The sequence below is a fragment of the Heloderma suspectum genome, chromosome 13, assembly GCF_057233095.1.
Source record: "Heloderma suspectum isolate Gila_16-S chromosome 13, 16-S_ref, whole genome shotgun sequence".
Classification (NCBI taxonomy): domain Eukaryota; kingdom Metazoa; phylum Chordata; class Lepidosauria; order Squamata; family Helodermatidae; genus Heloderma; species Heloderma suspectum.
The window spans coordinates 517876-543310 of record NC_139470.1 but is presented as its reverse complement, the minus strand read 5'-3'; the positions used below and the strand labels follow the sequence as shown (position 1 = coordinate 543310).

The 25435-nt window shown below is 48.0% G+C and overlaps 2 protein-coding genes across 13 annotated transcripts in view; one reads left to right on the top strand and one right to left on the bottom strand.

Moving 5' to 3' along the window:
- Positions 1-20463, bottom strand: part of CHEK2 (checkpoint kinase 2) — a 27918-nt gene extending 7455 nt beyond the window's left edge. For 2 of the 12 annotated variants that reach the window (XM_084819784.1, XM_084819788.1), the window contains exons 1-13: positions 20429-20463; positions 19780-20042; positions 18135-18259; positions 17589-17736; positions 16108-16198; positions 14320-14428; positions 5998-6054; positions 5463-5524; positions 4719-4818; positions 3780-3866; positions 3219-3382; positions 2652-2767; positions 1510-1595 (exon numbers count right to left, since the gene is read on the bottom strand). In XM_084819784.1, coding sequence (XP_084675910.1) covers positions 1510-1595; positions 2652-2767; positions 3219-3382; positions 3780-3866; positions 4719-4818; positions 5463-5524; positions 5998-6054; positions 14320-14428; positions 16108-16198; positions 17589-17736; positions 18135-18259; positions 19780-20020 — 1386 coding nt within the window. In that variant the 5' untranslated portion in view covers positions 20021-20042; positions 20429-20463. The remainder of the gene's footprint in view (positions 1-1509; positions 1596-2651; positions 2768-3218; positions 3383-3779; positions 3867-4718; positions 4819-5462; positions 5525-5997; positions 6055-14319; positions 14429-16107; positions 16199-17588; positions 17737-18134; positions 18260-19779; positions 20043-20428) is intronic. The other 10 variants (XM_084819786.1, XM_084819790.1, XM_084819785.1 and 7 more) reach the window with 7 other exon arrangements.
- The window catches only part of HSCB (HscB mitochondrial iron-sulfur cluster cochaperone), a 9732-nt gene continuing 4706 nt past the window's right edge, over positions 20410-25435 (top strand). The window contains exons 1-5 of the mRNA XM_084819797.1: positions 20410-20784; positions 21306-21402; positions 21952-22041; positions 22458-22602; positions 24688-24735. Of these exons, the coding sequence (XP_084675923.1) occupies positions 20498-20784; positions 21306-21402; positions 21952-22041; positions 22458-22602; positions 24688-24735 (667 nt within the window). The 5' untranslated portion in view covers positions 20410-20497. The remainder of the gene's footprint in view (positions 20785-21305; positions 21403-21951; positions 22042-22457; positions 22603-24687; positions 24736-25435) is intronic.

Here is a 25435-nt window from a genome sequence, read left to right as displayed (position 1 = left end):
TGATAACACTTTTATTTATTAGTATGGGAAGATAAATTTTTTCTCTTTCTTTTGCTTTCTTTTTCTTTGCTGATCTGCCTGTATTGCAGATCATGTTTCAAACTTTTTACATAAAACTTTCTGCTCCATGCACCAGCCTTGTCTCTTTATTTGTCTTTTTCAAGTTAAACTCACTTACTTAAACCTTTCTGCCTTACACTAGTCCCAATGACACACATTTGGGATAGGCTCTTCTTCTCCTTCTAGTTACATTTTCTTCATCTTAAAGAACTATTACATTATTGTGGCTACTTTACCCCAGGTAATAAGCTCCAGGCACAATCAGCTGCTTCTAATTCACCCTGGGGGCAACTATGGCCATTCTGAATCTTTTTTAAAAAAAAACCTTTTTCCTTTTCTTTTTGGACGTACATCTTAAGGGGGTGCAAGTCTTGAGCAGTAGACGATGACTGATGAGCAGTAGACGAGCTCGCCTCCTCTTTTTTTTTGTGAGAACACATCTTTTTAAGGGTCACCGCCGGTTTTATTAAATCTTCTGCCCCACACTTCAATTCTTCAGTTTCTTTTATAATCTAAGTCAAAGCAAGGGGCAATACCTCTGCAGGGGGGATTGCAGGGGCTCAGGAGCCACCGGATCTGGATCTCGACGGGGCGGTCTTACAGTAACACTAGTACTTCCCGGGATTTGGAAGCTATGCTTCTATTAATGCAGCCCGAAAGAGCATTGGCCTTTTTTGCAGCCACATCACATTGTTGGCTCATACTCCGCTTGTGATCGACAACAATTCCAAGATCCTTCTCGCTTGTAGTGTGGTTGAGCCACGTATCCCCCATCTTGTAACTGTGCATTTGGTTTCTTTTTCCTAGGTGCAGAACTTGGCATTTATCCCTATTAAATGTCATTCTGTTGTTTTCTGCCCAGCGCTCCAGTCTATCAAGATCACTTTGAATTTTGTTTCTGTCTTCCAAAGTATTAGCTATCCCGCCCAATTTTGTGTCATCTGCAGATTTGATCAGCATTCCCTGCACCTCCTCCTCCAAGTCATTCATAAACATGTTGAAGAGCACTGGGCCCAGGACTGAGCCCTGCGGTACCCCACTCGTTACTTCTCCCCAGTTTGAGAAGGTCCCATTGATAAGCACTCTTTGAGTACGATTCTGGAGCCAACTGTGGATCCACCGGATCGTTGTTTCATCTAGCCCACTTTGAGCTAGTTTGCTCATCAGGATATCATGGGGCACTTTGTCGAAAGCTTTGCTGAAGTCGAGGTATATGATGTCTACAGCATTCCCACGGTCTACAAGGGACGTTACTTGATCAAAAAAGAAATACTCGTATCTAGACAGTCATAGAATCATAGAATAGTAGGGATGGAAGGGGCCTACAAGGCCATCAAGTCCAACCCCCTCAATGTGTTTCCCCACAAGACATCGCTTCAAATATTGAGGGAGGAACATGACAGGCAGGACACATTCTGCCTAGATATGACCACACGGGTGAGCACATACCTGAAGCCAGGGATGCTCCAAGGCTTCTTCTACTTTAAGGCGTTTCTGTGGATCCACCACCAACAACTTCTGTGCGAGGTCAAAAGCTGCAGCAATGAAGTGAAATACTCTGCAGTTGGTCAACCCTCACTTTGTGCATAAAGCTTTGCCACACCCATGGAGCCACCTAGGAGCCACCTCAGATCACCAGCATCACCATGACCACTTGAAACTCAAAGGGGCCCAATGCCAGTCTTAGACTGGGATTCCCAGCCTGCTCTATCTCAAGGGCTCAAGGCAGGTTACAATTATTTCTATCATGGGTACGCGGTGCTGCCTTTAGGTATATTCAGCCAGGCAGTTCCCCTGCAATAGTGAGGAAATGCTGTTGGTATGGCAAGCCACATTATTCCTTCCCTGTTCAAGGAAATGGTGTGTGAGTGCAGGCTGAATCCCGCTGCCACGGTCAAGCCTTTGCACGTCTCGGTGCCATGCGCAGGTAAGCACACACTGTCTGGGTTCCAGCACAAGTCACCTCACTGCTGTCAGAAAGTGGAAGCAGTGGGCCTTCCAGCAGCCCCAAGCAGGGCAGGCAGGCAGGGGATGCATCTGCCATTCTTGAAGCTGCAGCCAAAGCAAGGGGGACGCACTCAGCTCTGAGGCCAGACCCAGATGTCTCACGAGAGGTGGCTATCCAGAACATACTACATGGCTTGCAGCATTTGTGTCATCAGTGGGAGGGGGAGGAGGCCTCTCCCACCTGCTTGACAGAAGGCCAGCAGCAAGCAGGTCTCCTTCCCACCTTCTCGAAACCTGCCAGTGGCTTTCTGAGGCTAGGGAGTCCCTTTAGCTCCTTTTACTTGCCCAGCCAACTTCACCCTCAACCCTGGAGCCTGGGCCCATGTCAGGGAAGAGGACTCCAGTGCACCTGCTTTGCGTGTCCCTTCCTCAACCTCAGCTGGTGCTCGCAACACATTCTAGCAGACCCAGCAGGTATTGCAATACAGCTTGCATGCAAAGTGACGAATTAAAAGTCTGCTAAAAAGTCTTCTCATGTACACAGTTGCATGCACTGTTGCACAGGCAACCAAAGAACCACAGGTGCCTCTGTGGTCAAGTAACACCTCTTCCCCCTCTGAAAAAAGATCACAACAACACCCTACCCTCTTTCGACACTTGCTGCCATAATTCTGCACAGTAGAAGTAGTCTCCTCTGGCGATCTGCTCCCTCAGAGACAGCCGGGCATTTTTATCAGAGAAGGGTGGATAGCCAGAGAGGCTAATTGAGACAAAAAAAGAAGGAAAATGGGCTGCTTCAGCAATGGAAAGCCCTGCAGCTGCTGCTGCAACAACTATTTCATATGGTTGCACCACATCAGAAAGCCAATGAGGGGCAACATCTCAAGTGTGGGGGTGTGAATTCCAGGCTCAAAACCACACCTGGCCACACAGCATAACCAGGGGCTTGAGAAGGCCGCCCTCGCTCAGCCTCCCCCACCTCGCAGGGTTGCTTCAAGGTTAAGATGCAACTAACAGCCCAGTCCTATGCATGTTCATGCAGAGGTCCCACCAGTTTCACACAAGTATACATGGTGGAAGACCAGAATACAAAAGCGAAACCAAAACAAAGTAGACTATCAGATGTTCATTTGCAGACATGCATGCTGAATAGGAGGCACCAAACCTCTGTCTATGTTGCAAGGCAGCTCTACTTCTTTTCTTTTCTTTACCAGATAAAGAGAATCACTCCTAGACTCCAGCAGTCCACAGATCGTCCATAGCCAACTGTCCCAGCAAAATTTTGAACTTCGGGGGCAAGGTAGTCCGGTGTACCACATAAAGTTTTCATGAGAGAGGTTTCTCCAAGAATTTTGGATTGTCCAAAATCTGTAATCTTGCACAAGAAAGTGAGAAGAATGGATCAGAACTTCAGAGAAGTTACTTATGCTACCCCACCCTATATACATAGCTGAAGGTTCGCAAAACTGCTCTTTGCCACCTAAGTACATTCATGAGAAAGTCCCAGAGACAACAGTTTTGACCCAAAAGCAGAACTTCATCTAGATGAGTGATCCATTGAAATTGGCAAGATTTGGAAGGGGGGAGAAGGGTGGCCATTGTAGACCGAAAATAGCCAGAAACTACACACACTGCGCACCTCAACTTCTCTCTCTCTCTCACACACACACTCACACGATGCTCACATTGTGCACAAGGCAAAAAGCCATCTCAAGTTTTGTATGGAACCCTCAAATTTCCCCAGTTTTAGATATTTTATTCCTCCTGCTCACCTTTATAAGGCAATTCTCTTCACAAGATGCTAAAAGCACATTCTCCAGTTTCAAGTCCCGGTGAATGATGCCATGTTCGTGAAGGTACTTTGCATAGTGTCAAAGAGAAAAAGAATACTGCAATTAACAAGCAGGTCTGTGGCTCACAAACCTTTGCATGTAAGCATCTTGTTTTCCTTTTATAAACAGACATTTACCGCACCCATACACCTTCCCTATTAGCCTTATGGGTTTCATTACACATGGGCTATCTTGTATTTTAATCTTTCTACAGTGCCTACAAAACTTTACAATGTTTACAGCTATTCTTGAAAGCAAAAAAATATTGAACTCCCAATCCTGAACAGAATGAATAAATAAATCTGCACAGTGGGAACTCAAGCAGTAAAGTCATCTCCAGGAAAGCAAATCCCAACATTCCCCACTGCATACTAAAATCTCATTTTATAGTATTAAGACAGAACTCCCAAGACATACAGCACTATGAGACCTTCAAAGCACAGGCCAGAGAAAGGGCTTCCCTTGCCAAGATGCAACTCTACAAACATTTTTCTCTTATTTATATCTCTATCCCACCTGTTGCATTTCCTTTGAGCTTCTGCTTAGGCCTCAGGAAGTAAAAATGTAATGCCCTTCTATGCATTGTATAGGTGTTGGGAAAAGGCACACTTCTCTTTAGAGACAGACATTGCATTATCCACCCAGTAGATTTTTCTCTGTGCTGCATTTTGAAATGAAAGTCTAAACAAAGCTGTGCAACAGCCATTGCTCAGCCCTGGGCTTGCTGGAAGAGGCCATCCACTGTCTTCAAGTGGTGCAACAGCATAAAGCTACCAGCAGATACATGAATGGAAATTCAAACAGTGTAGTAAAGCCAAGCACAGTGTGGAGTGACAGCCAGCCAGCCTCCATGTTTTGCTTCCTAGAGCAGAGAGTTACCTGCACAGCCAACAGCATCTGGTAAAAATAAAGCTTGCAGGTTGCTTCGCTCAACCTTGCTGGGGGCAGAACCTTGTCAAACAGCTCCCCACCCTCCATCCTGAAAGACAGAGCAGAGTACAATTCACTTCCAGAGGCAGGTTGAAGGTGGAAATGTTCATTCAGGATGGAAAGATTTTTCACTAAAAGGTATCTACTTCATTGCTGGGTACAACAACATCCCTCAGCATAGCATGCAAGGAGCCAGAACTAGTCTTGGAAGTCTATAAAAAAAACTAGCATGGAAGCCAGGGGGTAGCAGAACTGTGGTTCATGGAAATCCCTCTGACCAAAGGTGCCTCCCCAGAAGAGGATAAAAAGGCGACGCCACCCTGGAAACCAAGTGGCTCACTGTGGCACACACGTTTGGGCATCAACTGCCTCCTTCAGCAGATGCATGAACTGGACTTAACCAGGGAGCCATCTACTGACAGAAGCTGAAAAAGGAATGGGGATTCTTCAGCTTCTCCATAGAAATCCAGCCCCTGAGAAACACAGCCCCAGTTCTTCCTTAGTTCTATTCCTCTAACTTCTCTTCCCAACAGCTATCCTCTGAATTTTTGTTTCTTTAGTTATAACAATGCTGAACTGAATAGCCCCCCTGCACATGTCTCCTCCACATTCCCATGGACACTTTCAGGCTTGACTACACTTAAAGACTATGGGCATAAAACCCAGAAACACCAACAGAGGTGGGTGACTTACAATTCCAACACAATGTAAAAGTCTTCTCCTTCAAAGAAGTCTATTATCTTGATTAGGCAGGGCTGTAGGAGGGAAGGAAAGGATATGTCCAAGCACTTTCTAGGAATAAACCACCCACAGAGAAAGTGTTCAGGCTTTTGTTTTAAGGGGGAAAGAGCTTGTGAATCCACACACACGAAAAAGGAAGGCAACAAATACACATTTTCTCTACAGCCAGATGGCAGCACAGAACCTTCCATGAGTGGGAAATGGCTGAGAATAAGGGAGGTGAGGAGCATTTCTGCCCTGAAACCTAAATATGCCATTCCATGAGTTCTACATCAGGATGTCAAAAAGGTACGAGTGGGCCGTGCAACAAAATGTCACTCCTGATCAGGTTTCCAGCCAGACATGCCCTCTTCCAAGATACTCCATTCCATCACCCTCCCCCCATTTCAACAACCAGCCAGTATTTCACGGCCACTAAGCGTGCCCAGTTCTCACTGGACTGTTTTTGGTGAGGCAAAAAAGCTGTCTGCTTCAAAAAGGCACTTACATGGTTGATCTTCTTCAAAATCTCCACTTCCGTTTCCACGTTAAAAGGCTTCTCCTGCTTTTAAACAGAGGAACATCAAAACAAAGTCACTTATACAGCTTTAGCCCTTCCAGTTAGTTTGAGGCGTCATTTAAAACAGAAAGAATCTCACACCTACAAAACATCAAGACCCAATAAAGGTGCTAAAGGCCACCTGCATGGTAGACCAAGAAGCAAGAATTAGAACAACCAAATAAAGAGCACTCAAGTAAATTGTAAGTTAAGTCTAAAAGCCAGTAGAAGTACATGGAATTCACATACGAACAGAAAGCCAGCCCCAAGACAAGATCTTCAGATTGGGAGCTGAACGGGGAAAGGTTTAGAGACTGGGAAGGGAAGGACTTCTAGTCTCCATAGAAAAATTATACACATCTTAGCCTACAAGAACTTGGGTCTTAACACCATGGGCTGTTTTAGGGTTCTGGGGTGGTTTGTTAACCATGGCAGCAACCCACTATCACCGGGTTCACCAGTGAGGGTAATTAAGCAAATAGTGCCAGCATGCAACCAGCACACACAGCACGGTTAATAAACCACTGTGGCTTCTTAACTGCGCTGGCGATCATGCAAAGTAGCCCATTAATTCCAAGTTGTGTGTTTAAGACTGAGAGCTCTGCCAGTTAAGATTGTGAGTTAGCCACAAATATTTAGCAGAAGCAATCTTACATATACCGACCTGGTTCGCACGAATGAGCGTGCTGCCCACAGCATGCCCTTCTCTTCCCCTTTTATGCCACAACCGGCTCCTTCATAGGTTTTGGAGTGAAAGGTGCGAACCCAGACCACTGGGTTGTTTAGGGGCTAAACAACCCAGTAGTCAACCCAACAACAAACCATGGGTTAACCGCAAAAAGGGCTACTGTGTTAATCAGCAAAGCAAAGATTTTTAAATTGTTTTGTAGCAGCCATATCGGGAGTCAGACTAAGTAGCCTCATGCAGTCTCATGCTTCATGTTCTTGCTGAGCTCTTTCTCCCTTCAATATATTGTTGTAAGCTGACGAGACACAGGAATTCCTTATCTTGTCAAAGGTCATACAATTGTATCTCTTGTTCTCTGCTGTTCTCTTCTGTTCTCTCCTTATCATGGCTACCCTATAACCCAGCTCTTGTATTATAAACAATGGTGCTGGGAAAAGAAATGTTGAGGACTGCAACCCCACGCGGGAGGGGGAGGAGGAGCCGTTTCATATGTGTCGCAATGTCTATAAAAACAATGTGCTGATGTATTTCGGGGCTTCTGGCTCTTTGGAAATGATTCCAGCCTTAAGCCCGCGCGTTAAATAAAGAATCTCTTTTTCCTTCACTCCGTGGTCTCTCTGACTCTGGGTTCTGCAACATAAATGGTGCCGTGACTCGGATGTGGCAGGCTGTGAGACAGAGAGGTGGCAGTTGCCTGCTCTTAATCGCCGCACCGGGAAGACGAGCTCGGCGCATGCCTCCCTTTCTTGGCACCACCGACCTTTTTGTCGAGTGAATGGGAGAAAGCCTGCACCGGGATCGCCCAAACGGCAGCGAGCAGCAAGAGAACCTTGGGAAGCGGAGGAAGGAACTTGAGCCCTGCCTGTATCGCAGCTGCAATTGAGTTGAAACCCACATTGGAAGCCTTCAGGAGAAAGGCAAGTATATGGGAAAAAGAGGGCCCCGCCTTTAGGGAGAAAGGCCACTGGGCAGAAAAAAAGAGGGCCCCGCCTTATGAAGAAGGTCAGTGTTGGTGGTATACGTATACAAAAAGAACCTACTCCTTGAGGGTAGAAGGGGGGCCTGATCACACCCCCAAGTGGGCGCCAGTACCCAGCATGCCAGTACTCAGTAGGAAGCTGAGGAAGCTGGGGAAGCCGCTTTCCGCTCTGGTAAAAAGTGGGAAAAGTGGGTGGCAGGGACATATGGATGCAGTGGAGAGACTGATGATTGTGTGAGTGGCTACTGCGGTTTCTGACGCATACCGTTGACCGACCGGGTGCCCAGGCCAGCAGCAAAGTGCGTGGTGTGTAAAATCCTCTTGTGTCGGCCAGTGAGACCCCTTACTCACTGACCAATTCCCATTCCCTAATTGTGTCTGTCTTCAATTTAGGAGGGAGGCTATGGGTGGTGGGGGAAGCAAACCTTGCACCCCCTTGGAATGTATGCTAGCAAATTTTAAGAAAGGTTTTAGTAGAGATTATGGGGACCCCCCATGAATCCTCAACGGTTGCAGACTTTGTATGAAATAGAGTGGCCATCTTTTGGTGTAGGATGGCCTACTAAAGGCTCTTTAGAGCCCAGCAAAATCAGCCATGTATATGCCATTGTGGTTGGGAGACCTGGGCACCCCGACCAATTTCCCTACATAAACTCCTGAGATTCCATAGTCCGCGCTTCTCCTCCATGGCTAAAGAAATGCCTAGAATCCCAGGCAAAAGTTTTGGTGCTCAGAAAAGAAAAATTGGCCAAAAAGAAATTACAACCAGTGTTAGAAGCCCCGTGTGAAGATCTGGCAGAGCTAACGGCGTTTCCACCTGCTTATGCCCTGCTTCCACCACGGGCCCATGTTACTGTAAGACCGCCCCGTCGAGATCCAGATCCTGTGGCTCCTGAGCCCCTGCCATCCCCCCTACAGAGGCATTGCCCCTCACTTTGACTTAGAACTGTCGCCATTTCAAGCCCCACCGGCAGTAATTCGCCGATTTCAGCTACGGTCCTCAACTCCCAGATATTGTCTGCCGAGACTTTCATCTCTACGGGTTCGGGAGGTTCCCCTCTTACACCTCAATCAGCATTAATAAAAGAAAATGAAGAATTGAAGTGTTGGGCAGAAGATTTAATAAAATCGGCGGTGACCCTTAAAAAGATGTGTTCTCACAAAAAAGAGGAGGCGAGCTCGTCTACTGCTCAAGACTTGCACCCCCTTGAGATGTATGTCAAACCAAGAAGGAAAAGCGTTGGTTTTTTTTTTTTAAAGATTCAGAATAGAGAGAGAAAACAGCAAAAAGCTCAAGGTCGAGCTGAGAGGAAAAAAAAGAACAAGATCTGAGGCTGTTAATTAGAGAAATGTTGCAAGACAGTCTGGCTTTTAACAAAGCGTGGGAGCGTGAGAGTGTAAGGCCGAAGAAGTGGCTGTTAGCCTAGCGCGCCGAGGGTAGGGGGGGAGCAGGAAAATTGCCCACAACGTTCTGAGTTGTGCAACATCATCACCTCGCCTAATTGAGATGAAATCCCTAAGAAATGGAAAATGAAAACCCAGAAGATGAAGGCAAAATAAAAAATAAAGGTGAAGAATCAGCCCCCAGAGCACAGGCTAGACCCCTCTTCGAGTGAAAAGTGTGCCATAAGACTGTCCCAAAGCAGAATGAAGCGGAGAGACCACGTTGAAGATCTCTGTCAAGGTAACCGTGTTTAGCTTTGAACTGTGTTAGAATTGCATAGAGCCTGTAGCTACTGACCATCGGCTTTATGATTTCTGAAGAGCGTAACCATTAAGCTTTTGCCGTGGGATTCCCTGCAATGAAGAAATCTCACTGATTTAAGTGTCCAGTGTTACACTGCCTGAGTGTGTGTGCTGAAGAGACCGAGAAACCAGACAGCATGTTCCTGGCCAAGCCAAAATCATGCTACTACCATGCTCCTGAAAGCTGCAATAAACTGTGTAAGCTGGGAGACCCAACCTGATTGAGAAGAAAAGAAGATATTGGAGCAACTGTCTTAAAAAACAATGAGATCTGTGTAGCTGGCTGGCTGACGCTGTCAGTGATGTTACAACTTTAAATTAAGACTGTTTTCCTGTTTGAGACCCCAGTGAAGAAAGCTGACCCAAGTTATTTGTTGCCCGTGCCAAAGCAAAGATTTAGCTGCCCTGTACCTCATCGTGTCCTGTTTTGAGCTTGGGATTTACAAATACAAACAAACTGAGAAGCTTGCCTTTGAAGTCCTGCAAATCACCCCACCGCCTCCCCGAAGATTAATGGCTGCCTGAAAAATTCAAGTATAAGGCGATGCCCATCACTCCCCAGCGTCCTGAGTTTCGGCACTCAGTGTTTCAGTGCTTTCATGTACCAGGTTAGAAGAGAAAAAAAAAAGAGTAAGTTTTTAGAATGTCTGTGAGAACCTGACAGAAGTAAAATAGAATTTACAGAGGAGTTGCCCAGGTTAAAGCGTCACGGCTAGAGAGCTGAGCTGTGCCGCTCTGTTTAGACAGAGGCCTTGCTAAAAAGTTAAAAGCCCTTGTCTGTCAGAAGGGGTGTAGGGCCACACTTCCCCTTTTTAAACTGATGCAAAAGTGGAGAGTCTTTGCTGGAAACATCTCATCTTCATTGCCCAGAGCCTTCTCTGGTTGCCTCCATCATCATCTGGGCTTTTTAGAGACACTCTGCACATGAAGTAAAATTTTAAATTGTCAAAGACTTGCCATGGACAGTGCTGTGAAGCTTTGGATAAACTTGAACTCTCATCGCTGTGGACCGTGTGTCTGTGTTTGTAGTCAGCTCAGTGTATAGCAGGCTGAGTTTGATCTATGACTTTTAGATTTCCTTCTGCCAGAACTCATGCAGCATAGAGTTGCCAATGCAAAAATGGTGACCTAGAACTCTTTGCGTGTGTGGGTATGCCCGTCCCTTGATTTTAATGGGCCCTGAGCTTTCAACCAGAAGAGCAGTATGATTGCTGGATCTGCTCCATCATGCCTTACCATGCAAAAGGTGTTTTCTATTCATTGTGTTAAATTGCAGAAAAAAGTTTGTTGTGTATATTTTATGATTTCTTAAATATCATAAAATATATGTGATATTTGCAGATTAGTGTTAGTTGCAACTCCAAATAATACTGAGTGTGGGTCCCAATGGATGACAAGAAGAAAAGACAAAAGGCAAGTTGAGAGAAAGAGGAGGCAAGAGGCAAAGAGAAAAAACATTTGTAGAAAAAAGCGTGGCCATAGTTGCCCCCAGGGTAAATTAAAAGCAGCTGATTGTGCCTGGAGCTTATTACCTGGGGTAAAGTAGCCACAATAATGTAATAGTTCTTTAAAATGAAGAAAATGTAACTAGAAAGAGAAGACGAGCCTATCCCAAATGTGTGTCATTGGGACTAGTGTAAGGCAGAAAGGTTTAAGTAAGTTTAACTTGAAAAAGACAAATAAAGAGACAAGGCTGGTGCATGGAGCAAAAAGTTTTATGTAAAAAGTTTGAAACATGATCTGCAATACAGGCAGATCAGCAAAGAAAAAGAAAGCAAAAGAAAGAGAAAAAATTTGTCTTCCCATACTAATGAATAAAAGTGTTATCAAGCACTTTGCTGGGAAGCGAAGTTGTTTACAGGAAGCTGTGCCTGAGAACCAAACACTTCTAGCCTATGCTGAAAATGCTTGCTAGTGTTGTGCTGCCTCATGGGTAACATGTATGGTATAAAACCCATTTAGCCCAATAGCTCGTGGTTCAGAGAAGCTGTCTGATCCAACCATTAAGTACACCTGTGTGCTGTAAGTTACCCAATAAAGTCTCCTTGTAAATAAATCGCCCCCCCCCCCGCTGAAATCCCAAAACACAAGTGGGGCTAGAGCGCCTCACCCAGTATCAAACCCTGCTGTTAGAAGCCATGAAAGCACGTATGAAGAAGTCAATTAATATGACCAAAGTGTCTAAAGTGCTGCAAGGTGCCACCGAGGCCCCAGAGCGTACTTGGAGCGTCTTTCAGATGCCTATCGCCAGTATACCCCTCTCAACCCAGAGGCCCAAGAAGACGTGGACGAAAGAAGAAAAGAAGACGACCCGGCAAAGGCAGAAGATTCTTAAAAAAGAACCAGTGTGCCCAGTGTGGACAAAATGGACATTAGTGGCATGAATGCCCAAATAAAATAAATCAAATACACAAAGGAGAAAACCAAAGGGGCCAGAATGGGTGAAGAGGGAGACAGCTTGAGAGGGGCCGTGACATTGACTGTGAGGGGCTGTGACATTGACTTCATAATTGACACTAGAGCGGCATCAAGAGCAAGCAAACGTTAGCCTTAAACAAGAAGTCCAAACACTGAGCAAAGTTCTTCAAGCCCAGCGTCGCTTTGTCTTAGAAAATAAGCCATTCCCATCACAGAAGTTCATCCTTTCCAACCAAGAGTTAAAGTATGAGTTAAAGAGGAAAAATAACCCTTTGACTCCCAGATGGAGAGGACTGAAAACTGTCATACTTTCCACCCCCGCAGCTGGAGTTAAACCCTGGATACATTGGACACGAGTCAAGAGAGTGACAGGGGGAAAGTAGACTGTAAACAGAAATCCTGAAAATCCTTTAAAAATCATTCTGAAAAAGCAGTAAGAAGACTCAGGCTAGACCTTACTGTGGACACACCGGGAAACTGTCCTCCCTGCATACGGTCAGACCTGCAACTGGAGAATTGAAGAAGGGGACTAGACCCTACTGCAGCTTGCCAGGTGAATAGCTGCCCAGCGTACGGTCAGATCCCAAAGAAGATCAAACATGCGTGTTGTAGTGTTAGTAGTGTTGCATTGTGTTTCCTTAATAAGGTGCAAAAAGGGGGGCCAGCCCCTGAAAGAGAAAGTTTGTCCCAGTGATTTGCTGATAATTACTGGCTTCACCTGGCTAACATCACGAGAGTAAAACATTTTTGTTTGCCAAGAGATATACCTGCAAACAGGCTTATTAGCTCTTGCCTAATACCTGTCTGTAGACCTCCTAGGAAAATTCAAAAAGATACCATGTTAAGAGTTTATGGTGCAAGTTTAACTTATTCCCAAAATGCTAATTGGGGCGTGGTTGCAAAGATCCTACCCCCTACAGAGTTCACTCTACGCACCCCCATCGTTGCTGAAACAAATGCTACGTGTGCATGAATGCTTAATTGTCAAAAATTTTCCAGAAAATATAAAGCTATCCCTGGCCCCCTTCCACTGTAATAAAATTCAAAACATATCTTTAAATGATGCCCACATACTTTTGCCTCATGGATGGTTTTAGACATGTAGTTCCCGCACTTGGTCATTCATTCCTGCCAACTTGTCTAATAACCACCCATGTTGCCTCAGCCGCCAATTGAACTGGTGCCAATTCTTCCCCTGTGGCCCGAGAAAATCCGTCGACGGCAGCCTCAAGCACTCCAACTAACTAAAAATTGTAATAGTCATGTGCAGTTATATTCTGACTCAGAAAAATTGGCCTTAGCAATGTCACTGGTTGGGGTTCCAGGTTTAGCCTTGGCTGATGGTCTGGAGATCAACCGGTTAGCTTGCAGCTTAGCCAAAAGCATAAATGCCACCTCACGAGCATTGTCATTGTTAAATAAAGAGTTGCATGATCTAAGAGGTGCAGTTCTAGAAAATAGAGCTGGTATAGATTACCTCTTCCTTCTTCATCATTTAAGTTGTGAGACACACCAAAAGCTCTGTTGTTTTAACTTAACTGATAATGGCAATGCTGTAGATGAACAGATCAACAAGCTGCACAACATAGTAGCTAACAAAACAATAAGACAAAACAATTAGCTCAATTAGTTAACCCCTTGGCTTCCAGATTTTAGCCGGCTTGAAGCATTGTTCATCCTAATTCTACCAGTGTTGTTCATAAAAGTTCTGTTATGTCTCTGCGTTCCTTGTCTTATGCGCTGTTTAACCAATCTGTTTTATGTCTCAGCTAGTAAAACTGCTGCCCTCTACGCTCTAATAGCCCAACAAGAGGCTAAGTAATATGTATGTCACAAAAAGCTTTGATGGTTATCAGAAATGCTATAATTGTAATGAAATTATGCATTTAAGGGGGGAATGTAGCAGCCATATCGGGGGTCAGACTAAGTAGCCTCATGCAGTCTCATGCTTCATGTTCTTGCTGAGCTCTTTCTCCCTGAATATATTGTTGTAAGCTGACGAGACACAGGAATTCCTTATCTTGTCAAAGGTCATACAATTGTATCTCTTGTTCTCTGCTGTTCTCTTCTGTTCTCTCCTTATCATGGCTATCCTATAACCCAGTTCTTGTATTATAAACAATGGTGCTGGGAAAAGAAATGTTGAGGACTGCAACCCCACGCGGGAGGGGAAGGAGGAGCCGTTTCATATGTGTCGCAATGTCTATAAAACCAATGTGCTGATGTATTTCAGGGCTTCTGGCTCTTTGGAAATGATTCCAGCCTTAAGCCCACGCGTTAAATAAAGAATCTCTTTTTCCTTCACTCCGTGGTCTCTCTGACTCTGGGTTCTGCAACAGTTTATGTAACACCCACGACAGCCTCAGGTGTTTTACAAAGATTATTTCCCTGTCACCAAAAAATCACTGCCCAGAGGACAAAAACAAACAGAGATACTTACATTCTCTGGCAAAACATCCGCCATAAACCTCCGCTTATTGATTATTTTTATAGCAACTTTGTTACAGGTGTCCCTTTCAAAGGCCAGCTTCACCTCTCCACAGGCACCACTAGTAGAAAAGGAGAGTTACTGACATGGCAGCTTTGAAAGAAATACATACCAAGCCCCACATTAACAGGGCATCGAAATGCAATGCCCGTCTCTCATCCTCCAACCTACGGGGAGCACCTGCATCTCCGTTAACAGGAACCAGGAGATCCCCTCATCAAGGCTGCCTGCCATGGACACATTTAGCAGAGCTGCGGGGCCGCTTAGCAATGCTGGCCTTGCCCAGTGGCATGTCACACACTGGTCTCAACAGCCTTCAACCTGTTCATGCACCATGATGTAATCACATCCTGCAGCAATGACTAGTAATGAAGTTCAAGGACAAGGTGTCAGTCAGTAGAAAGCCTGACTTGGGGATTGGGATTCAACCTGTTCTGGAAGAGGTTGCGCTCCCCCTGAAGGATCAGGTCCGTAGCTTGAGCTTGCTCCTAGATCCTATGCTGTCCCTGTATCTTCAGATGGCAGCAGTAGCAAAGAGTGCATTTGCACAATTACGCTTAGTATGCCAGCTGGGACCCTTCCTGAATTGGTCTAACGTGGCAACAGTTATCCATGCCTTGGTTACATCACGTTCAGTCTATTGCAATAGACTGTGTAACTCTACACAGGGCCACCCAAGAAGAGTTCAACGTGTTGGACTAAATCTTTAAAACCCTAAATGGCTTAGGACCTGGCTATTGAAGGAACTACCTGTTTCACTATGAAACTGCCCAAGTATTAAGATCCGCAGGAGAGGCCCTTTTCAGGATGCCATTACCTGAAGAGGCTTGTTTGTTGGGCACGTGAGAAAGGGCTTTCTCCTGCATTGCCCCCAAACTATGGAATGCTCTCCCTCAAGAACTACAATTGGACCCCACTCTCTTGGCGTTTGGAAAGGGTGAAAAGATGCATCTTTTCAATTAAGCCTTTTAAAATGTGTAGTTTTTAATGTTTTTACTGTTTTGAATATACTTGTTTTATTGTTACAGGGCTTTATTGTTTTAAATTGTTGTACACCGCCTTGATGGCTTTTTAGCAGATAAAATGGTATATTAATAATTAATTAAACCACCATCTGGCCTCACCCATTTCTTTCACTCAGGGCCAGAAGCCCTTTGTCTCAGGGACTAAAATGAAAGAGACAAATAGGGGTACATTATTTGATATTCCGCAGCTACTACCAAAACAATGCAATGCCTTTTAGACAGAGGACAGCATGCCAAGAACTGACCAGCTAACCTCTGACAAAAAAAGCAAGCAGGAAGCTTCAGTGAAGATTTCATGATCTTCATGGTCCTTCACTAAAAAAAGGAGCAGGGGGAGAGAACTCTCTCTCTACAGGTAAGAGAAGCCTGGTGTAGTGAGAAGCAAGCAGCCTTCCCCTGTTCCCAGAGACCCCAAGACACCCTCACTCCAGGAGCAGGATTCGCAGGTCTACTTGGCAAAGCCACACATCTAGTTGTACATCAGCCAAAGGGGAGCCCCTCCCCCAACAAGAGGATTCTCAGCATGGCCAATCCCATCACCAGAGAGCCCCCCACCAAAGAGCCCATCAAGAGAGACAACAGGTCACTTTCTGAACTGCTTTGATACACACCAGGCCAACAAGGACAGCACCACCGAGAAAGTGCAACAGAGGCAGGCAGAAAGCGTCCCACCAAGACCAAATCCCTCAAAACAAACACAGCCTCTCCAACTTACCAGCCCAAAGTTTTTGAAATGATATATTTGTCCCTGAGCTCCTGGGGATACGCCAACTGATGATCATCCATGAGGTCAGAGAACACAAACACTGGGAAGGCGAGCGGAGAGCGGAGCCCTGTTACTAACATCCTAATTCCTTTTCCTAATCCAATAACTATTATTGCGACAGAAAGCCACAACCCTGCTCCAAGTTTCAGTGTTGTAGCTAAATTCAATGGAGGGGATCAGAAGAAATATGTTGTCTTATATATACCAATGCTAATAGTGCTGAATTAATCCTTTCCATCTGTCTTCACTGTAGAAGACATAGCTCAAATAACCTGTGCCTGAAGTGCTATTTCTCAAGAAGTGAGCCTGAAGAACTGAGGCAAATACAGGCAACAAGAGGTGAAACTCCAGGCCTTGCTGACAAATTCAAAATTAACCCATCACTGGCTCCAGATAAGACTCAGCCTTAAAGTACTCAAAAATAACATTGCTGATCTTCTACCAAAAATATATGACCTGCCCCTAAGATCAGCCTCTAACGAAGGGGGGGATGAAAGAAGTGGGGTCTCTAAAGGATCTGTATTGGGATCAGTGCTTTTTCGCACTTTCAGAAATGATCTGGAGTAAGAAGTCAGTAGTGTGATGTCCACGATTACGGATGACACCAACTTATTTAGTGTGGTTAAAACAAAAAGGGATTGCAAAGAGCTCCAAACAGATCTCTCCAAACTGGGAGAATGGGCATTAAAATGGCAAATAAGGTTCCGTAAGTGTAAGGTGATGCACTGGGGTTGTGGTGGACAGCTCAATTTAAATGTCAATGAAGTGTACAGCAGGTGTGAAAAAGGCAAATTCCACGCCAGAAATCATTAGGAAAGGGATTGAAAATAGAACTGCCAGTATCATAATGCCTCTATGAAAATCTGGGGTACGACCACCCTTGGAATACTGCATAGCGTTCTAGTCACCAAGACAAGGTGACGGCCACCAACATAGATAGATGGCTTGAAAAGGGGATCAGACACATTCATGAAGGCTGTTCAGAGCTGGCCTGAGATATTTTGCTGCCTGAGAAGGCAGCAAAACATCTTCAGAAAGGAGAAGCCCCCTTAAAGTCAAGAATGTGCAGAGCAGCCTACGTTGATACTATTTTGCAAAAAATTGCCCAAACTTGGAGATTCAGTTTGTGCCCTCGTTCGTTTTCTCCAGAGCAACTAACCAGGAAAATGTATTCAGCACAATTTCATAAAGCTATGTGGCTGTAAAACCATGAAGGTTGGGTGAGAAGCTTTGAGAATCCAAGACTTCCCTCCCACAAGACTGATTTCAGGGAATATATTCAATTAATCAAAACCAGACCAATGTGTGTGTAAACACAATGGGAAAACATTAATGTGCTTCCTTGCCCACAGCTCTAGCACTCTTGACAGGATTATAGGCACCGCCAAAGATGCCACTGCAAAACAAGCCATCCTTTCAGTGTCTCTTACCTTTGTTCTGGGGCAGGGAGAGGGCAATTTCAGCCACATGTGTCAAGGGAAGCTTCCGTCCCTTCCCAAGAACTTTTCCATTGATGTAGGTCCCATTGGCACTTTGGTCTTCAATGTAGGTCACAGAGCAGCTTCTGGGTCCTGGGTCCTGGCAGAGAGGACAATGAGCCACTGTAGGCCAGGGGCAGCTTACCAAGCACAGTGACCAAACTGTTCACTTCCAGAGAACTTTTTTCAGCCTACAAAATACTTGGGTGAAACCAGCCAGAGAGCTGCTCCCGCACCTCCTGAACCTTGATCTAACGGGGGGGCGCTCAGCTTAGCAGGTCTTCCCTCCTAGCGGAATCGCAAGTTATGCAATCAGGAGGGTTCTTCAGTGTCTGCAGCATGAGTCCCAGACAGACTCTGCTAGCCAGAGGGGCATACACAACCCAGCAGCTGAGAAAACACACCCACTCACTTTTCAGGGGAAGCTACCACAAAACTTACTCATGCTGGAATGTCTGCTCTAGGGAGAGCGCAAGGAGGGATCCCTTTAGAACTTACTCTGAAGATGCGGAAATGCTTCTTGCTGTACTGCTTGTAGAGTTCCGTCTCTGCCATATTCAACTTAGCAAAGCTGTAATCGCAACTCAGGTCTCTGCCAAACCAGTATTCATTTTTCACACAGTCTGGTGTGGGAGCAAAGGAAGAGTGCAAAACCCCATTAAAGAACCAAGATGCGAAAAAACGCATCTCCAACATCACCTGGACAGAAGAGCCAACAAGACTCAAGCATGGCTGGCATTTTCCCAAGGGAATCAAAATTAAAATCTAACAAAGGCTTATGAATCGGGTCTCATTTTAACTTTTATCCACTGAAGGGGTCACTCTTCTCACTAGTAGCAGAAAACCAACAGAAACAGAATAGGAAGAAAAGATTACTTCCAGCAAAAGCACACACCCTGTTAGTATGGAATCACCCAAACTAAGTCAAAGAATAAAGCACCATACACAATGCATCTTAGAACATAGTGGTAAAACAAAAGTATATATAGGAGACCAAAGTTGTTGCAGTGTAGTCTCTGTATAAAACGCATCAAGATCATAAAATGTAGATGGATTAAATCCTGCGACATTTTCCTTCTAACACCAGCAAACCAAGCAACTGAGCTGAGAGCCCGCACGAGGATTTGCCCTAGCCACAACTGTTCACAGTAAAGAAGAATGCAACTCCAGATTCCAGGAGGAATGAAAAAAATCATAGTAAGGCATGGTGACTTGAACAGGTCTCTTCCAAATTCCACTATGGGTGGGGGCTGACATTCTGGGCCTGTTTCGAAGAGAACGCTCCAAGTGTAAACACTGCCTATCCCTAGCGGCCCTAACATTTGGGACTAAGACAACTGCAGACATGGACTCTTGGACTGGCAAGGCATTTCCACATGGCTGATACGTTCCCAGGACATCAGCGATTCTAGAAACATTTTTGCAATTATGACACATGCAATAGCATCTTTTACATCTCATGTTGTGTTACTATGCAATATGTTACAAATGCACAGTATGTTGCCGTTAACTAGTTTTGGGGTGGTTTCTTGAAAGCAGGACAGCAGGAATTGGAAAACCAACAAGAATGGAATGGCACCAGGGTAGCAGCTCACAACATGGGCATCAACAAAGGGCACCGCTTAGGGACTGCCACGGGACTCTTATTCCTCCAAAGAACCTCCACCTTTCAACATTTCACATTTCAACACGGACACAAGAAACAACCATGACTGCTGCTAATTTTCCATGCTTTCATCTTGGCTTCCAGGGGCTAATAGCAGCGCTCCACTGTGGAAGGAGGAGACCCTACACGGGTCAGTTTCTCCTGCACAGGCCAATCCCAGGCAGCCTCCAAGGAAAGGAGTTGCAACATAATCCCAGCAGAGATCCTGGTGTCAGTAGCGGCACAGAAGCAATGCCTGCCGTCAGCCAGTGCTCGCTCAGAACCCACATGCTCTCTCTCTGCACTGAAAAAGAGCGACCGGCCCCTCGGAATGGCCAGCTGAATCTACACATAGCAGTTATACCGTTATCATGCTGCAGCGATAACTACTGGTGCCATTGGTGTCATGTGCACCAACAGTTATCATTGCAGTACGAAAGTGGCACAACTGCTATGCGCAGATGCAGCTCGCCTCGCTCCTCAGCAATGGCTACGTACCGCAGTTGGGGAAGCCCTTCGCCAGACTGAAGAGGCGCCCCCACGGCTGCGCGGCAGGCTCCCCGGGCTCCCGGTCCTCCGGGATGGGGGGCAGGTCCTGTGTGGGGAGGGTGTCCAAGGAGCTGAGGGTGCCCGAGCTAGAGGAAGACTGGCTGGCGCCCTGCGTCCCGCTGGAGGAGGAGCCGGAGCCCTCCTGGGGCGGCGGGGGGCCTCCCCCGGCGGGGGGCCCGTCCTGGGACATCTCCGCGCCCGGCGCAGACCTGCTGTGGGGACAGGGCGGGCTCGTCACGGCGGCGGAGCGGCGGGGCCGGCGCGGCGCTCAAGGGCCCGGCCCAAAGCGGCCCGCGGGGCCAGGAGGGCTCCGGCAGCCGCCCCGTCCCCGCACCCGCCCACCAGGAGCGGCGGCGGCCAAGCCGGGGCGCCGCGACGAGGGGCGGCGGGCGGGAAGCCCTGCCGGCCCCGCGCCACGCTCGGCTGCCCGCGGGCGCGGCGCGGCACGGCGCGAGGGCCGCGGCGGCGGGAGGGAGGCGCCCTCGCCCGCTCACAGCGGCCCCGAGGCGAGGCGAGGCGAGGCGAGGCGAGGCAGGCCGAGGGGCCGCCTTCGGGGGCAGCGCGGCCGGGCCGGGCCGGGCCGGGCCGGGCCGCTCACCTGGCCGCTCCGCCGGACTCCCGCCTCTCCGCCCCGCCCCGCCGCGCGCGCGCCGGAGGGCGGCAGCCAATGGCGGGCGGGTCGCGCGAGGCCTGCCGGGAGCCGCCGGAGGGCCGGATGTGGGCGGCGGCGCTGAGCGGGCGGCTGCGGGCGGCGCTCGGGGGGGCCCCCGCTCGCCCCCGCAGGCCCCCGCTCGGGCCCCGCATGGGCAGCGCCGCGCACGCCCGCCGCGGCCGCTGCTGGAGCTGCGGGGGGCCCCTCGCCGCCTCCGGCCCGCCCGCGCCCCGCTTCTGCCCGGCCTGCCGCGCCTTGCAGCCCCCGGAGCCCCGCCAGGACCTCTTCCGCCTCATGGGATGGTGGGTGAGGGAGGGGCCGGGCCGGCGTCCGTTCGCACGTGGCGGAGACACGCGTCTGTCGCGGCCTCCTGCGCGCGCGTCTTGGGGAGGGCTGCCGCCGACCCCCGGCTCCACAGATCCGTTTCTGGGGGGCTGAGGCCGGTCTAATGGGTTCCCCCCACGCCCCCTTTCTCCCCCCCCCCGTCTCCACGAAAACGACGCCGCTTGTGGCCCCTGCAAGCCGGGCACCTCCTTTGCCGCAGAGGCTTCGGAGGGGCTGCTGCCCGCTTGGCCGGAGGCGCAGGATTAGGGCCACTGAGCGTTTCGGGGTGAGATCCACAGCCCCCTCCTCCTGATCCCCCTGGTTACAGCGCGCCCTCGGCCGGCCACCACATATCGACCTGATGTTCCCTGCTGCATCTGGCCGCGTGGGTGACAAGCTCCTCCAAAGCTCCTGCCAGGCAAAGGGGCCACAGGCCACGTCGTGGCTTTGCTGCCACAGACGCTGGTCCCCTGGTCATTGTCTCCTCCTCCTCCTGCAGTGACCACACCTTCCACGTGGACGTGGCCCAGCTCCAGCAGCGGTTCCGGAGCTTGCAGCGCTTGCTGCACCCCGACTACTTCAGCCGGCGGCCCCAGGTCAGAGGGGCTGCCCCCGCTGGCATGACGCCCCGACTGGGAGGGCGGAGGCTGGCGCGCCCCCTCTCGTGAGAGGCGGAGGGAAGGCACAAAGCGTGCACGGGAGTCAGAGACGAGTAGGCGAGGCAGGCATGCCATGGACGAGGAACCTGCCAGGAGAGTTGCATGGGGCTGTTGCCTGCACTTCAGCTGCTGCCACCCAGGAGCAAAGCCCACTCCTTCAGAAGCTCCTACAGCCAGTGGGAAGCCCTCTTATTCCTGATATGCACATCTGTGGGCATCTGTTGAGAGATTTCTCTGGCCGCTATGCCCTAGATCTGTGGTTAATAGTAGGCCGTGGCCTACAGAGGCACACCTCCTCCCACAAATCCATTTAGCCTGTTGGGTGGGGCACTTGTGTTACACCTCCCCACGCGGGCACTGTGCAAACAGATCAGGGGGAAGTTAAAAGGGGAGCAAAATAGTGCCGTTTGGAAAGATAGGGCTTCGTGTCCCCATGGTTCTTTAGGGTACTAACAAGCATTCCTCTTCTGAACGCTGTTTCAACAGACAGAGCGGGATTTTTCGGAACAGCATTCTTCCCTGGTTAACAAGGCCTACCGGACACTGTTGAGCCCCCTGAGCCGTGGGCTGTACCTGGTAAGGCATCTAACATGTTCTGTGGCATGAAACTCCCTTATCTGGCTCAAGAGACTTCTGTCTTCACCACAGAAAAACATCAGAAAAGCTCTAAAGCCAAAGGCCTCTCTAGTCCAGCAATCTGTTCCAATCATGGCTAGCCAAGTGCCTCAATAGGAAACCCGCAAGCAGGACACGTGGTCAGCAGCACCCTCCCGCTTGTGTTCCCCAGCAACTGGTACTGAGATGCATGCCGGCTCCAACTCTGGAGGTAGCTTCTCACCATCGTGACTAGATGCCACTGATCGCTTTGTCCTCCTTTTACCCCTGAGAATGGTCAATCCTCAGGGTGAAAAAGCTGTTGAATCCTTTGCGGGGCAGCTGGCCTGGGAGTGGAGTGAGGAAGCTCTAAAGACCATCATGTTCTTCCTTTCCAGCTGGAATTGAATGGGGTAGAGCTAGAAAAAGGAACAGACACTGAGGCAGATCCTGAATTTCTGTCAGAAATCATGGAAATTAATGAGAAACTGTCAGAAGCGCACAATGATGCTAAAATAGAAGAGATGGAAAACTTCATTGCAGGTAAGATGTAGAATTGAGCAGTTGTGCCTGGGGTTTCAGTGCTCTCTTTCTGGAAAGGAGTGCCAAGAGGGGTGAGGCACTGTCATGAAAGCCAGGACCATACTCAACAGCATGAGGCAGGAGATCTGTGACCAGGACCTCTTGTGAGATTTCACGTGTGTGCAGCCATTTCCCCAGTCTAAGTGCTTCAGTTCCCAAAGCTGCTATTAATTCCATTGGATCAGGGGGCAGACAGAGGCTGCATCTCTCCTCCTTCCCTGCCACAGCTAATAGCACTTTCAGGGAGTGGTGGGAGATTAGGGAAAGGCGAAATTATCAAATTTGCAGATGACACAAAATTGGGCAGGATAGCTAATACCCTGGAAGACAGAAACAAAATTCAAAGTGATCTTGATAGGCTGGAGCGCTGGGCGGAAAACAACAGAATGACATTTAATAGGGATAAATGCCAAGTTCTGCACCTACGCAAAAGAAACCAAATGCAGAGTTTACAAGATGGGCGATACTTGGCTCAACAATACTACAAGCAAGAAGGGCCTTGGAATTGTAGCTTACAAGCTGAAAATTAGCCAACAGTGTGATGTGGCTGCAAAAAGGGCAAATGCTATCGTGGGCTGCATTAATAGAAGTATAGCTTCCAAATTCCGGGAAGTACTAGTTCCCCTCTACTCAGCATTGGTTAGGCCTCATCTGGAGTACTGTGTCCCGTTCTGGGCAACACACTTTAAGAAGGATGCAGCCACCTGGAGAGGTTTTCAGAGGAGGGCAACGAAGATGATCAGAGGACTGGAAACAAAGCCCTATGAGGAAAGACTGAAAGAACTGGGCATGCTTAGCCTTGAGAAGAGAAGACTGAGAGGAGATAGGATAAAGCAATTCCAGCACTTGAAAGGTTGTCACAGAGTGGGAGGCCAGGCAGGACACGGAATCATGGACTCAAGTTACAGGAAGCCAGATTCCGGCTGAACATCAGGAGAAACCTCCTGTTAGAGCAATACGACAATGGAACCAATTACCATGGAGGTGGTGGGCTCTCCCACACTGGAGGCATTCAAGACAAGGCTGGACACCCATCTGTCAGGGATGCTTTGACTTGGATTCCTGCACTGAGCAGGGGTTGGACTCGATGGTCTTATAGGCCCCTTCCAACCCTACTGTTCTATGATTCTAAGCAACACCATCCACCCTCTCCCAGAATACCACATCGGATGTTCAGCACAGTGGCATGGGGATGTTAACTAGTGGAGTGAGGGTTTAAGCAAGCAGGAGATCTACTTCGATACTCTGTTAGCTCTGCATTAGCTGATCTTCATTAAATTGATAAAAGGGATCACTGTGTAACTGTGGTTGTTGTTGTTCAGTCGTTCAGTTGTGTCCGACTCTTCGTGACCCCATGGACCATAGCACGCCAGGCCTTCCTGTCCTGCGCTCTCTCCCAGAGTGTGCTCAAGTCCATTGTAACTGTGGACCTGAACTCTAAAAGCCTGTTTGTTAACACTGTGCTGTGCAGTCTTCTGCAAGGGTACTCTGGAGTGAGTCTTGTTCAGTTCAATGAGATTTCCTAGGTTTGCAGCAGAAGTTAAGAAGGAGCGTGGGTGCCAATGCCTAAGGAATTCTAGTCAGTTCTATAGAAATATCACATCACACCCAGTTCTGTGCAGAACCATGTTCAGGCACTTGCAGAGTGGCCTCCGTGCTGCTCGGAAGCACAGATTTCCAGAACATTTTCCACCAACCTATCAGCCTGCCAAGCAGCAAAGTTACAGGCCAGACACTACCACCACCTTCTTGGTCCAGAGAAGATGCAATGAGGAATTTCAGGTGAGCTGATACCAGTTTATGTGAGCTTAGCAGCAGGCCAGAGAGAGCTTCCTCATTCCATTCCTGGAGGTATTTTTAAATATGCCCTTATGGGCTTGTTAAAACTCAACTGCTGCCTGACCTTTCCAAGCAAATGGAATTAACCTCATCTCCCCACGTGCCCTCCCAAGAACATTCTTACAGCAGCATCAGCGGGGGAAATAATCACTGGGGCTAGGGGCACATGTAGATGTCAGCCTTTCATGAAATCTCTTTCCCTTCCAGCCAAGCAAGCGGAGCTGATCAGGAGTGTGAGCAGAGCCTTTGACCGAGGTAGGCCGCTGCCTCTCGTGCTCCTTGTGCTGCTGCTCTGGCAAACGCCTCTTCTCTTGTCAAATACTTCCAAACGTCATTTGCCTCAAAACCACTTCCTGCGTGCAGACGGCGACCTGGTTCGCACAAAATAAACCACCGTGGCTTATTTAAATTGCAGCATGATTTAACAAGCTATGCTGACCGGGTTCAGGCAACATGACAAGTTGCGTCTGGGTGGCGATTATGGAAATTGCACCCAGCACACACTGTGATTTAAATAGGCTTATTTTGATTGTGCAAACCAGCTGAATGTGTTGTCTCTGTCTGGTGCACTGTGCTTCTGATATGTGGCACTCGCATGGCTTATGAGGTTGAGTGCTCATGCAAAGCCCATTCTAGATTGTAAGCACTTCAGGAAGCCCATTCGCGTGTCCTATCAAGGCCTAATTCTGCAAGGAACTAGAATAAGAAACACAGCAGGGAGTGTGGGCAGAAGCGGGTACAAGGCCCCAGTGCTAGAAGTCACGGGATTAATAAATTGCAATCTGCCAGTATTTGGGTTCCTCAGTGTTGGGGATGTTTTTCTTTTGATGGTATGTCTGTCAATATCAAGCTGAGTTTCCACTTCCATTGTATAACCCATGATGAGTCAGCCATGTCCTGCAAGCCAGCCCATTGTATTTTTATTGGATTGTTTTGTTCTACTGCTTCAGGATTT